Below are 12,717 nucleotides of genomic sequence, written 5' to 3'. Positions count from 1 at the left end.
TGGCTACATAGTACCAATTTCGAAAATGGATGTACTGGCGGTAGTGTACAGGCTTCTGTCTGCCCACGTTGTCACGTACACTGCTCCGTCAGCTGATTCATTAACCTCATCGAGAGATGCTTTAAAATTTTTTCTTTTGCATTTAAATTCTGAAGCAGCAAAAACATCCGCAATAACAATGTGAATAGATCCAGACACGAACGGCAACAAGAAGCTATTGTACAAGGTACGGAAGGTACTTTCTACATTTTATTAGTGATAAAAAATATTTAGTACTTATCAATTTAATCATTTTAATCTAATAAATCTGATATCTAATCAGAAAATATCTCTTGATTATAAAATCGCAAAACTATTTTGTGACAAACGTACTCGGAAATAAGGCTTTAAATTTTGTTCAAAAAAAAAAAAATAATAATTAGGAAAGAAGCATGGCTACGAGCTTTATGGTGCGGAGAGGCCTACGTTCCATTGGCGTTTACTGTTACACATGGAGCAGATCGAAAAACCTGAAGCATGTCGGAGCAGGAATTCTAACAGGGCTCGCGGCGTACAGTGTATCTAAAGTTACAGTTCTGGCGGCGCAGAATGATCTGCATAGTTACATTAAAAACTTTATGGCGGAGCCTATCACAGCCGTTGAAAAATTGCAGAAAAGCCAGAATGACATGAAAACGAGAATGGAACTGCTGGTGATGAAGACCCAGGCAGATTTCTGCAGGGCCCTCGAGGCGCTGGAGACCGACAAGTCTTTCAAGGTGGATCGTTGGACCAGGAAGGAGGGTGGCGGCGGTGTCACCTGCGTGCTGCAAGATGGAGGGGTATTTGAGAAAGCTGGCGTCAACGTTTCCGTCGTAACCGGCGTGTTACCGCCGAGCGCGGTCCAGCAGATGAGGGCACGCGGCAAGAAGATGGGAGACTCGGTACCGTTCTTCGCGGCCGGAGTCAGCGCCGTGATTCATCCTCGCAATCCCATGATTCCGACGATTCATTTTAATTACCGCTACTTCGAGGTGACCAACCCGGATGGCACTACGCAGTGGTGGTTCGGAGGCGGGACGGATCTTACCCCTTACTACTTGAACGAGGAAGATGCCAAACACTTTCACAGAGCGCTGAAAACCGCGTGCGACAAGCACGATCCCTCCTACTACGCGAAGTTTAAGGAATGGTGCGACAATTACTTCAATATCGTGCACCGTGGAGAACGGCGCGGCGTGGGCGGGATATTTTTCGACGACCTCGACACCCCAAGTCAGAACGAGGCGTTTCAGTTCGTTACCTCTTGCGCCGAGGCGGTCATTCCGTCGTACATTCCCTTGGTGGAGAAGCATAAAAACGACGGCTACGGGTATCGCGAGAGGCAATGGCAACTATTGCGACGGGGTAGATACGTCGAGTTTAATTTGATCTACGATCGCGGCACCAAGTTCGGCCTGTACACGCCCGGTGCGCGATACGAGAGCATACTCATGTCTCTGCCATTGAACGCCAAATGGGAGTACATGCACGAACCTGAAGCCGGTTCGAGGGAGTCGCAGCTTCTGGAGGTGCTGAAAAATCCGAAAGATTGGCTGGGCGAAGCGAAGTCGGACAATGCGCGAGCGTAGTTCGCGATAATCTCCAAGTGACTTTTTCAATTGCGAAAAATTACAGGAGGGTGCTAGGTAATATTGCAATATAGATTATAAACGGGATCTCTGAAATGGTAGAAATCTACAGATCGATATTTTGAGAGTCGGTTTACAAATTTACAAATGTATGAAACTTGTAGTATTTCGTTGATGATGTATTTAACATCAGCTGGATTGAAGTGCCAGGTATTAGCTGCGGTCCACTTAATATACAAATGCTTCAAAGTATTCTTCTTCTACTTTCTCTTAATGAAGAAAGAAGAAGAAGAAGAACGCTTCAAAGCATTTGCAGCATCAAATGGACTGCAGCCATTATAGAACTATGACGTAAATGATCGTGTAAAGAAATAGGCACAAATTTTGTACAATATACATGTATTAATTAATAACCGATCTTGTATACAATCGTACGTACATTGAAATTTATATTTCTTGAAGAAATTAATATATAAAAGTAAAAATAATAATAAGACAAAAGTAATGTGGTATATAAAATCTCTCAACCTGCTTTAACGCGCTCAATACAAACTACAGTCATCTTAAAAACTTAAGTGAACATTATTTACAATATAATACTAGGCATCGTTACTAAAAACGAGGTTTGTCATTAAGATATATGTATACGTATATATACTTATGTGGAAGTCGGTGGTAATATTCAGTTTCATAAATTTAGATTAATATTCAGTCTTCGGTTTACAGAAATCCCATTCTTATCTCTTAATTCGTATTAGGCAGTTGTACAAAGCAAGTATCACCTTGCTAAAATAAAACGCACTACCATATTCACTTTAGAGATCATATACATGCGGCAAAATATTTCTAAACTTGTACAAAATTACATAAACGATAATATGCTATAAAGTCAAAATGTGATAATTATCAAGTAAATTTCTCGATGAAATTAAGGAGAAATATTTCACAGCCAAAATGATTTTACAATCATGTCCCCATATATTGAAGAGTATTTATTCAGGATACGATGAATAATAATGCGAAATTGAGTTAGCTAAGAAATATCAATATTAAGTTTTCAACATTGAAGACCGATCTCCATGACAAGCCGTTTAATTTTAAAAAGGAAATCCCACTGGAATCGGCGTGTCGGATTGGCATGTCTTAATGAACTGAAAGATGTTCTTAAAGATTTTCCGATTGTGATTGTGTTTCGTTGTGTTAGTTAAAGTATTGTTCCTCTTTTGCAATCAGTGTGTTTTGTCTATATGCATGCCACAGCAAGTACCCGATACTTGGACTGTGGCAATATTGTAAAGATTATTCAAATCTGTTGAATCTAACTTCTTCAATTGATCGAAGTCGTTTCAAAAGCTTTTTTCTTAGTCATATGATATTTATACTAGTTAAAATGAACTACTAAGTTCTGAAGTTGAAGACTTATTTCATAGGCGAGAAATTTTCATTATGTACAAAATCTTTAAATAATCGCGTCTCTAAACGCGACATAAATAGCAAAGAGTCATGAGCATTTAATACAGGGCGCATTGAACTCTCGATTCTAATAAAGATTAATCTAAAAATCGTAAAATACAAATTACAAAACGTGCTAGTCTCCATATTGCGCAGTCTATGAAATTATGCATAAAAATAAATACATCGCTGTAGTTGACGAACAAAGTATTATTATATATATGTATATATAAATATAAATCATATACATATATATATAATGCTGCATATACATAGTTTATATATAAATTATGTATAATTTATATATAAATTACATAATATGGAATTATATATTAAACGCTCGTTTCTTTCTTAACTGGCAAATGGCTCATCGGCTCATCTATATAGATCTCATTAGCCTCGAATTGTTGTATATCACTCGACTTGGCAGGTTCCGCACACGCGTTCATTTCGTCGATTAAATTGAGATTATTTATATCGCGCGAACTAGACCTACTAATTGACGGAATATCCGCGAGAGAATTAAAGTTCTTCTCCAGCAAAAGGTTCTTGGACTCGGGTGCGTTAAACACATTGTGATCCAAAATCACATTTGGCAGTTGCGATTCCTCGCGAGAGTTGGTCTCCTCCAAACTTTTGTCGGAGGTACAATAGATATTCGATAGGGAACAGGCGTAGGGGGTCTCCGCGTGCGGCGGCGTCAACGTACACGGATTATCACTAGTCAAGCTATTTATCTCGAAGAGCGAACGTTCCGAACGATCGAACGATTCTCGGGACTCAGGAACTTCTTGCCCGCATAGATTCGAGCTGGTTGTGCTTTGTACATCTATCAGCGACGGTTTCGAGTACTCGCGATACTTTGTGCTCATCAGCGACGCGATGTCGTTCAGGGAATTGCAATAGCTGTTCATCAGCGGTTTCTCGTGCTCCAACGGTAGGCAGTACATGCTGTTGGAGAGATATAACCGTCCCACGTCTCTCGACGCGCATTCCTCCTCGGCGATGACCTCGACCTCGTCCACGCTGGGACACCTCGAGAAACGCTCCTCCTGCGTCGTTTCCATATTCTCGCAGATTTCCGGCAGATTGTGATCGCTCCGCTCGCTAGTCATCTGCGTGACGGTATCCATCTCAGAGCTGTACTCTAAGCTGCACTGCTGGGAGACGTTTCGCAAGTGCCGCTCCTCGTCCGTCTTCGAAACGTCCGCGTCCGAGTCGTGTGCCATTCTCCTCGACTGCGACGTTTCTCTCGTCGTATTGGACATTACGACGTTAACGTGCGGGCTGTCCTGTTGCGCGTTGTTGTTGATCTTCTTGATACTATGCATCAGATTCTCCTGGCCGATGACGAAGCGTATCGGAATGTTTCTTTCTTCGGAGATGCTGCCGCCGCTGTCGGACAATATATTCACGTTTTTGATGTCGTTTATGGGGTTCAGCTCGACGTGTATATTGGTATTGTTCACTTTAGCACTGCTGCTGAGGATGCTGCGTTCCAGACTGTTGTTGATCTTCGCGGTAGGCCGTGGTATGGAAATACAACTGCCCCCGTCACTAGTAGCCCCGCCGTCGCCCTGCTTCCTCGGGCCGAGATTGTTCTTCTTCGCGGTCGCGTGTCTACGTTGTTTCTTGAAGAACTTCCGGGCGACGCCGCTCTGATGCGGATTGTAGAACATCTCGACGCAAGCCGACGACGGCTCGGTATATGTGGTGACGGAGTTGTTAGAGCGATACTGATGGCGATGCATTACTATTAGGTTCGCCGCTTTCGTATTCACGGAAACGGCGGGCATGCTCTCTCGATTGACCGCCAAGTCCGCGAGCTTCGAGCTGTTGTAGATTTGTTGCGACTGGTTGGTGTTCCTCGACGAAGCGACGGAATTCGTGTCGGATATCGCTTGGGTGACCTGCGAATTCGACAACGGCGGGACAAAATTTTGCACCAGCGGCTGCGTCGGAATCGCGACGTTCGCGTCGCACACGCTCCTGGTGCGGCAGCAACGATTCTTGCGCTTCTCCAGCCAGCATCGCATCTTCAGCCACTGGCTCCGGACGTCGTTACGAGCGATTCCGTAAAAGAACAGTACAAATACACCCAGCGAACTCGTGGTGATGGCGTACGCCACGGCAAACACGGTCTCCTCGAACGGCATGGAATCGAACGGCTTGATCGTAACCGCGACCGCGCCACCCCAGGACATCAAATACAACAGCAACATTATGACTTGACCTTTCCACTGCGTGAACTGCGAGTGTTCCGGGTCCTCGATATCGGAGGACACCGTTTGCGTGCTACGCATGCTGTTCCTGTCCCCGGAAGGATTCGCGTTCGGCTCCAACAACTCCAGATCCATGTTCTCCGTAGCCTGAGTACCCTCGGACAATTGCGTATTCGTGTCGACGTTTTGAATCGCGCGTCTGATGAGCAAGAGGAAGATTAGCAGGTACCCGATTAAGATTCCGGACGGTATAAAAAGCGCAGCAAGCGCCGGACCAGACGTGAGGAAGCAATGAGAGTAACCGGCGTACTCGCGCAGATTTATCGCGCCGGATATTCCGCAGATTATCAAGGCCACGCCCCATCCGACTAGGTAGAGTCCTAACAAGGGCTTGGGTATAGGCTGATCTGGAAGCTCGTCGTCAGGTATTACATCGAGGCCTGGTTTCGTTAGTTTCTTATACATATTGCTGAAACAGAAGGACCTCGATTAATGCTTCATTTTCTTTGATAAGCATGCAATAAAATATCTGTTCTATTTTAGCGGAATTCTTGCACAGTTCATCTTTCTTTTTCTCTCCAACGTGAAAAGAGAAACAGGAAAGATGAACCGTGCAAGAGATTCAGCTAAAAAAAAAGTACAAGCCTATAGTTACCTGGCAGACACTGCCATCCACAGAAGGCAACACAATGACAGATAATGTAAAGCAAGACCAACACCCTGGCAAATCTCGATGTGTTCCGTCTGCTGGATGCCGATGCTGTATAGGAACGCTAACAGCGCCATGGCGAACCAAGTGTTGATAACCGAGTGTTTCGCCTTCTTAGGCATCGTGATAGACGTATAAGAGATAATATACGTCACGGACATGATCATCAAGCAAGTTATCGTCACAAAACTTCCGATATATATCGCGGGATGCGAGTACCTAAATTTCGCTCCGTGCAAACTGCAAAAGTCACATGCGATAACAATAGAATGGCAATCGAAAGAAAAACTCGAAGAAAATATACGTATAAGAAGGCTTTATACCTATTTCCATCCATATCAAGATGCGAAACTTCCTGCAAAAGTCCGTAATATCCCAATCTATCGCAATGAAAAACTATCAGATTATTCAATAGATTGGTTAAATGGCATCCATCACTGGTCCATCCTCCCACGTTATTTAACGTTTCGTCCCACACCACTGGTCTCGGCCTTTTCCCGTTATAATGATACAACGGTGCCTTCAACATGACATAAACCGGTTCGGACAAATTTCGCATTGACGTACCAACTGCAAAAAAAAATTACGCAATTTATTTAAAGAAATCGTGGAAAGTAGATTCTATGTGCTACGATTTTCGACTTACTTAATTTACTGCCGACGATACACGTTGATATGTCCATGCTATTGTTTGCAATCGTCTTAGGAAAAAATCTGCTGTCGCTGTACATAGATATCATAAGCTGTTGAGCTCTTACACCGTCTTGCGCACCGTGATGCAGCAAAGAAGCGGGTAACTGAATGGAAGCCTCTATCGCCTTATCCTTCGTATTGATCGGCGTCGTCCTGTTAATCGTTGTGCAGTGCAGAAATCTCGCGTCCGAATCGGTATTTGCAGCGATATTTGTGTACCACGTACATGTCAATCCGCCAAAACTATCGCGCTTAACACGAAACTCCTCGAGCGCCATATACTTTTTATGTGACTGTATGGACGGTGTAAATTCTATAATATGCTCGATCGCTTTAATCAGTCTCGTGCAGGCTTTGAAATTTATTTCCGCTCTCTTTAACATCTCTTTCGGCAATTTCATCATCGAATTGACGATGTCGACCAACATGATTCCGAGTTCCTTCTCGTCTATCAAGAAGCTCAAGTAATTCTCTATGGTTCGTACAATGAAGTGAACTTCGACCGGATCTGTTAACTTCACCGAGCCATTCCCCGTGTAATTTTTGAATCTCTTAGCCGTCTCTAGCAGACTGCTTTTCGTCAAGGATAGATTAACTTTCGAAAATTGCTCCAAGATTTTCGTTGTATGAGATATGTATGGACACGATTCCGTATTTAGATGTTCCCACTGACCGCTCGTGTTACAGTGATAAAAAGCTTTCAAAGGCGCTTGCATCAAGCCCGACAGACGACTGCCTTCGCACGGCAGCTCAGCTTTCCATCCCACTATCGTTCTCGGCCACGTGTAAATGCCCTTGTTGTTTCTTGTTACTGAAAGGAGATTACGTGATGAGCGGTTCTTTAATGCTGCAAGATTCGATTTCTTACCTGCTAGAGGACAATAACGCGTATGCTCGGATATCACAATAACGCTGATTGCCTTCGACTTGTTGCCGTTTACGGAAACCAGTAAACAATTCCATTGTCCGTTATGCTCTTCCTTGATTGGGACTATACTAAGAGCACTGAGAGACAATACGAATGATACAATGATTATTTAATATATAATATTTTTCAAGTAATTCGAGGAACTTTATATTACCTGTCCACGATGCCGCTATCCGAAAGGTACCTGTTGTCAACCTTAATGTTGGGTAAATTCTTTCGCGGATCCTTGTAAGCATTTAAATCCACGATTTCGGCGGTAACATTAGGATACCACAACCAATTCAACTTGGCGCTTTTGTCTACCGTGATACTGGGCGCTCTGCACTTCAAGGTAATCGAATCTCCAGCGAAAACCACTTGATTTTGAACCGGACGAATTTCAATTGCCGGCGATATCCATTGACATTGAAGATCCTCCAAGAATCTTAATTTCTTCAATGACTGCCCTTTGGCAACTATTGGCGACGCGCACTTGGGCGTTGGGCTGAAATATTAAATCAAACGTGAAAGATTGTCAATGTACATAATCGCAATTGATATCAGAGATACGATATACGTTACTTTAATTTAATTGAAGAATTGTAGATCCAATTACTGAACCAATATAGGTCGCAATCACATTTCCAAGGATTGTTCGATAAGTCTCTGAAACACGCACAAGTGTTATAAATTTTATACAGATATATTATTGAGAAATAAATGCAAATCGGTTTTTACTCACAGTTGTTTTAACATCTTGAGCCCGTGAAACGTTCCCTCTTTCAAAGTAGTCAAACTGTTTCCATTTAATCTCCTAAAAACATAGAGACCCGGGTTTGTGTAATACAAAGTACATTTCTATGTATATACATAATATACATACATAGAAAGCTAGTAAAATTAATATCTGCTAACGTAAATAAATCTTGCGTTAACTTACAAACGATCTAAGGCCAACAAATCATGAAATAAGGATGGCGCCAGCGTAGCAATTTTATTTCCAGACAAATCGCTAGAGCAACAAAGCAAAGAATGCATAAGACAAAAGGAAATATCTTTACAAGAAAATATTTATATGCTCTTATCAGCTCTTTCACTCTAACACTTACAGCCTTTTGAGGTTCGATAATTTCTTGAACGCATAGCTGTCTATTGTTGATATCTGATTCTGGCTCAGATCTCTGAAATCACGAGTTTTATGAGATTATAGAGACTGAAGCAAATTTACCGGTGAGTTTTCACTCATGTACGAGTTCTTACAATCGCTCCAAGTTTTCCAAGCCATTGAAACAGTCCTCGCCCACAGAAGTAATGTTGTTTTTCGATAAGTCGAGTCGCCTGAGATTCGTCAGATTCGCAAACGCATCCGCTTGAATGACGTGAATGACATTTTTGCTCAAGTCCCTGCAATCGATTGGGCTATTATCGCACCATCGCCCACAAACCAAAAGTATATACAGAAAGCACAAAGCACTGCCTTACAGTTGTATAAGTTCCACGCTGACTTTGTTGACATCCACATCCTTGATCTCCGCCAAGTCGTCGCCACATTTGAGACGCAGCCATTCGGCCTGAGCACCGACCGACTTGCACGAGCAGTGCTGCGGACACACGACCGCGCTGGCCCACGTTGGAAGCAGAATAGCAAACAGAAGACTGGCCTTCATGATTAGAGGGAAGTGGCCGTTGATCTGAAAGGCACACACAAAAACTTGCACTTAGCGTTAAACACACACGCGTTCGAGATACTCCACAATTCCAAGTGTCTCCGAACTGAAACGACAGGCAATCGAGGCAATAGGATGTTCTCAGGAAAATAACGAATAAGAGAGAAATAAAGCGAAGAAAAAATATATACTTTGCCATCGCTTTCTGACAGATGTACGCGAAACCCTGCGGGTCGTCGTCGGAGCCGATTTTTCGCGGCTGCGAGAATTAACGGGGGGCGCGGGGGGGCGAGAGACGGGCGTCCCGAGATACTCACGGCCCAGTTAAAGATCGGCGGCTCTCACATTGTCGACGAGCGGATTTTAAATAGCCGCATTTTATTTGTGTAGCCCCCGTGTGTTATTGACGCTGCGGACCAGGGTGGACTAGGTAGAGGTGAATCTGGAGCACGACGTCCGTCGCGACGCTATCTGACGAGAGCGGCCGGTAACTCTTGGCGGCTGTTCGCTGGCGCGGCGGAGGACCGACCGACTTTGCGGGAGTTTGTTTCTGTCGGAGGACCGGGAGGACGATTTTTAATTAGTAATTACGATCAGGCGGCCACAAGCGTTTTCGTTTTGCACCGTGTCCGCGAACGATGCGGACGTACGGTAAATCTCGTCGCCGGACACTGGAGGTTGCTTAGGACACATAACCTCTGAGCGTCGAAGCGTTTGCTCTGCCTGCCTGCTGAACTGCAAAATACCCGGAGATGTCGATCGAAATAGAGTCTGCCGAGTGAGTAAAACGATTTCGATTTTATTTAATTTGTTTCGACTAATATCCAGAATTGTCGACAAGCTGCTATCGTGTACTTTATTGTTTTGCAGTGTAATTCGGTTGATACAGCAGTATCTGAAGGAGTCGAATCTTGTGAAGACGCTGCAAACCTTGCAGGTATTTAACTTTGACTGGTTTTTAACGCAGGCTTTTCTTCGTTGCTCGCTTGCTAATGTATTTTTGTGCACAGGAGGAGACGGGGGTGTCGCTGAATACTGTGGACAGTGTGGACGGATTTGTTGCCGATATAAATAATGGCCATTGGGACACGGTTCTGAAAGCTATACAGTCATTAAAGCTACCTGACAAAAAACTCATAGACCTGTACGAGCAGGTAGATACATTAAATTAGAATTATATCTTAAAAGTAATATAACAGTCTTTAGTATACTATTTTGTTTTCTTAGTATTTTAGTTTCTGTAATACACAGATGTTTTTCTAAATATTTCGTAGATCCGAATCAAAGGTTTATAATTGATTGCGCTGTTGTACTTTTATAAAACAATATTTATCAATATTAAATATATTTTATCATTCTTTAGGTTGTTTTAGAACTAATTGAACTGCGAGAATTAGGCGCGGCACGTTCCTTGCTGAGACAGACTGATCCAATGATCATGATGAAGCAACAAGAACCCGAGAGATACATTCACTTAGGTATATATCTATACCTCATTTTTGATCAAATTTCTTTTTTTACTTTTTAACTATTGTACAATGTTGCTTACGATATATGTACGTTGCTTTGCAGAGAATTTACTTGCACGCTCATATTTTGATCCACGCGAGGCGTACCCCGACGGAAGCACGAAGGAAAAACGGAGAGCGTACATAGCCACTGCTCTCGCTGGCGAAGTGTCGGTAGTACCATCTAGCAGATTGCTCGCTCTATTGGGACAGGCATTAAAATGGCAGCAGCATCAGGGTCTGCTGCCTCCTGGCACCACGATAGATTTGTTCCGAGGAAAAGCGGCGGTTCGCGATCAAGAGGACGAGAAATACCCGACGCAATTGTCGAAGCAAATCAAATTCGGCCAGAAATCACACGTAGAGTGCGCGCGTTTCTCGCCCGATGGCCAATACCTGGTGACCGGCTCGGTGGATGGTTTTATCGAAGTGTGGAACTTCACGACCGGCAAAATTAGGAAGGACTTGAAGTACCAGGCGCAGGACAACTTTATGATGATGGAGCAAGCGGTCCTGTCGATGGCGTTCAGTCGCGACAGCGAGATGTTGGCGGGCGGTGGTCAGGATGGTAAAATTAAAGTATGGAGGGTGCAGAGCGGACAGTGCTTAAGAAGGTTCGAGAAAGCACATTCGAAAGGCGTGACTTGCCTACAGTTTAGCAGAGATAACAGTCAAATATTGTCGGCTTCGTTCGATACTACTATAAGGTACTTAGTATAGTAACTAAAAAAAGTTACAAATTACTTCAAATATACTTCAGCAATAAATAGAACATTGTTAACAGAACATGAATCAATTTTATAGGATACATGGCCTTAAATCGGGGAAAACTCTTAAGGAATTCCGCGGTCACTCTTCGTTTGTCAACGAAGTTATATTCTCCCCAGATGGGCACAATATAATCAGGTATTTATTACAAGGTATTATATTGTAAATTGGAAATAATAATTTTCGTTTTTGCAAATGAGTGTCATTACTTTGTAGCGCGTCGTCGGATGGAACCGTGAAAATTTGGAGCTTGAAGACCACCGAATGCATAGGCACTTACAAATCATTGGGCGCCGCTGATCTCACGGTGAACAGCGTACATGCTCTTCCACGAAACCCGGAGCATTTCGTTGTGTGCAATCGTTCCAACACGGTAGTAATTATGAATATGCAAGGGCAAATAGTGAGATCGTTCTCCAGCGGTAAACGAGAGGGTGGTGACTTTGTAACTACAGTGGTGAGTCCGCGTGGCGAATTTATCTATTGCATCGGTGAGGATCTCGTGCTCTACTGTTTTTCCACGTCGTCGGGGAAGCTCGAAAGGACGCTCAATGTGAGTATAGCTTCACGTTTCATCGTGATATTCCGTTTATCCTGATTTACAGCGTTCCGGCCTTTTTAGATACACGAGAAGGACGTGATCGGCTTGGCGCATCATCCCCATCAAAATTTATTATGTTCTTACAGCGAGGACGGTTTGCTGAAATTGTGGAAGCCGTAAATAAATAAGAAAACTCATTTCCTTGTATATTTAAGTGCAGAAAGTAAGGAGAATGTCTTCATGTACTGCAATACAGCATTTTTTACTGTGGTATTACAAGTTTGTCTCTCAGTTATGCGATTATTAATCCATTTGTTCTTCCATCGCAATACCAATGAAGAAAATACAAGCACGCATACATATATGCATCATTTCAGCACTTAAATAATAATAAAATAAGTCTAATTATTTTTTCGCGTGGCGAGGATAGCCAAGGTTGTAGCCTTTACAGCTCCCTTTAACACTTTTCACGCAATTCCGCTTCTCGATTTCCTTTTCGCCCACGTTTCGAACCGATTATCATCGTTAATCCGTAATCGGCGCGATTGTCACGTGCGCCTGTAATGCAAGCTAAGCCGTCTCTCCGAGCAGCGGTAGCGATCGCGGGACGGCGCCGGTTACGGTACCGGTAACGCTAAGA

The 12,717-nt window shown here is 43.3% G+C and overlaps 3 protein-coding genes across 5 annotated transcripts; 2 read left to right on the top strand and 1 right to left on the bottom strand.

Annotated features, from left to right (window-relative positions):
- The first annotated feature begins 56 nt into the window (after positions 1 to 56).
- Positions 57 to 2,115, top strand: LOC112468422 (oxygen-dependent coproporphyrinogen-III oxidase). Of its 2 annotated transcripts, XM_025037587.1 has the most exons (3): positions 57 to 226; positions 423 to 557; positions 654 to 2,115. In XM_025037587.1, the coding sequence occupies exons 2-3, from the start codon at positions 432 to 434 to the stop codon at positions 1,608 to 1,610; spliced, it is 1,083 nt and encodes a 360-aa protein (XP_024893355.1). In that variant the 5' UTR covers positions 57 to 226; positions 423 to 431; the 3' UTR covers positions 1,611 to 2,115. The 2 variants fall into 2 exon arrangements, with proteins under 2 accessions (XP_024893355.1, XP_024893354.1); XM_025037586.1 differs by having other exon boundaries at positions 59 to 226; positions 423 to 2,115.
- A 1,214-nt stretch (positions 2,116 to 3,329) lies between these two features.
- Positions 3,330 to 10,006, bottom strand: LOC112468419 (adhesion G protein-coupled receptor A3). Of its 2 annotated transcripts, XM_025037581.1 has the most exons (13): positions 9,578 to 10,006; positions 9,076 to 9,284; positions 8,854 to 8,997; positions 8,703 to 8,774; positions 8,534 to 8,605; positions 8,336 to 8,407; positions 8,176 to 8,259; positions 7,769 to 8,098; positions 7,555 to 7,691; positions 6,640 to 7,497; positions 6,317 to 6,563; positions 5,940 to 6,233; positions 3,330 to 5,753 (listed from the first exon to the last, which is right to left on the bottom strand). In XM_025037581.1, exons 2-13 carry the CDS (start codon positions 9,258 to 9,260, stop codon positions 3,395 to 3,397), a joined length of 4,854 nt encoding a protein of 1,617 aa, XP_024893349.1. In that variant the 5' UTR covers positions 9,261 to 9,284; positions 9,578 to 10,006; the 3' UTR covers positions 3,330 to 3,394. The 2 variants fall into 2 exon arrangements, with proteins under 2 accessions (XP_024893349.1, XP_024893350.1); XM_025037582.1 differs by lacking the exon at positions 8,534 to 8,605.
- Positions 10,007 to 10,012: 6 nt separating this feature from the next.
- Positions 10,013 to 12,368, top strand: LOC112468420 (WD40 repeat-containing protein SMU1). Its single transcript, XM_025037583.1, has 8 exons — positions 10,013 to 10,038; positions 10,131 to 10,197; positions 10,271 to 10,414; positions 10,624 to 10,738; positions 10,833 to 11,475; positions 11,573 to 11,674; positions 11,753 to 12,089; positions 12,159 to 12,368. The coding sequence occupies exons 1-8, from the start codon at positions 10,013 to 10,015 to the stop codon at positions 12,255 to 12,257; spliced, it is 1,533 nt and encodes a 510-aa protein (XP_024893351.1). The 3' UTR covers positions 12,258 to 12,368.
- The last annotated feature ends 349 nt before the right edge of the window (positions 12,369 to 12,717 follow it).

This window comes from Temnothorax curvispinosus, unplaced genomic scaffold, assembly GCF_003070985.1.
Source record: "Temnothorax curvispinosus isolate PA1 unplaced genomic scaffold, ASM307098v1 QBEX01018459.1, whole genome shotgun sequence".
NCBI classification, from domain to species: Eukaryota; Metazoa; Arthropoda; class Insecta; order Hymenoptera; family Formicidae; genus Temnothorax; species Temnothorax curvispinosus.
This window is presented reverse-complemented; position numbering and strand designations above follow the sequence as displayed.

Bases quoted from the DNA above. Each gene is read 5' to 3' on its own strand.
- LOC112468422 (XM_025037586.1), top strand. From the start codon at position 432: ATGGCTACGAGCTTTATGGTGCGGAGAGGCCTACGTTCCATTGGCGTT.
- LOC112468419 (XM_025037581.1), bottom strand. From the start codon at position 9,260: ATGAAGGCCAGTCTTCTGTTTGCTATTCTGCTTCCAACGTGGGCCAGC. The intron at 8,775-8,853 runs GTAAGAACTCGT...TCGTGATTTCAG, and splicing joins TTGGAAAACTTGGAGCGATT to AGATCTGAGCCAGAATCAGA. The intron at 8,606-8,702 runs GTAAGTGTTAGA...TTGTTGCTCTAG, and splicing joins TTATCGAACCTCAAAAGGCT to CGATTTGTCTGGAAATAAAA.
- LOC112468420 (XM_025037583.1), top strand. From the start codon at position 10,013: ATGTCGATCGAAATAGAGTCTGCCGA. The intron at 10,039-10,130 runs GTGAGTAAAACG...ATTGTTTTGCAG, and splicing joins ATCGAAATAGAGTCTGCCGA to TGTAATTCGGTTGATACAGC. The intron at 11,476-11,572 runs GTACTTAGTATA...TCAATTTTATAG, and splicing joins TCGTTCGATACTACTATAAG to GATACATGGCCTTAAATCGG.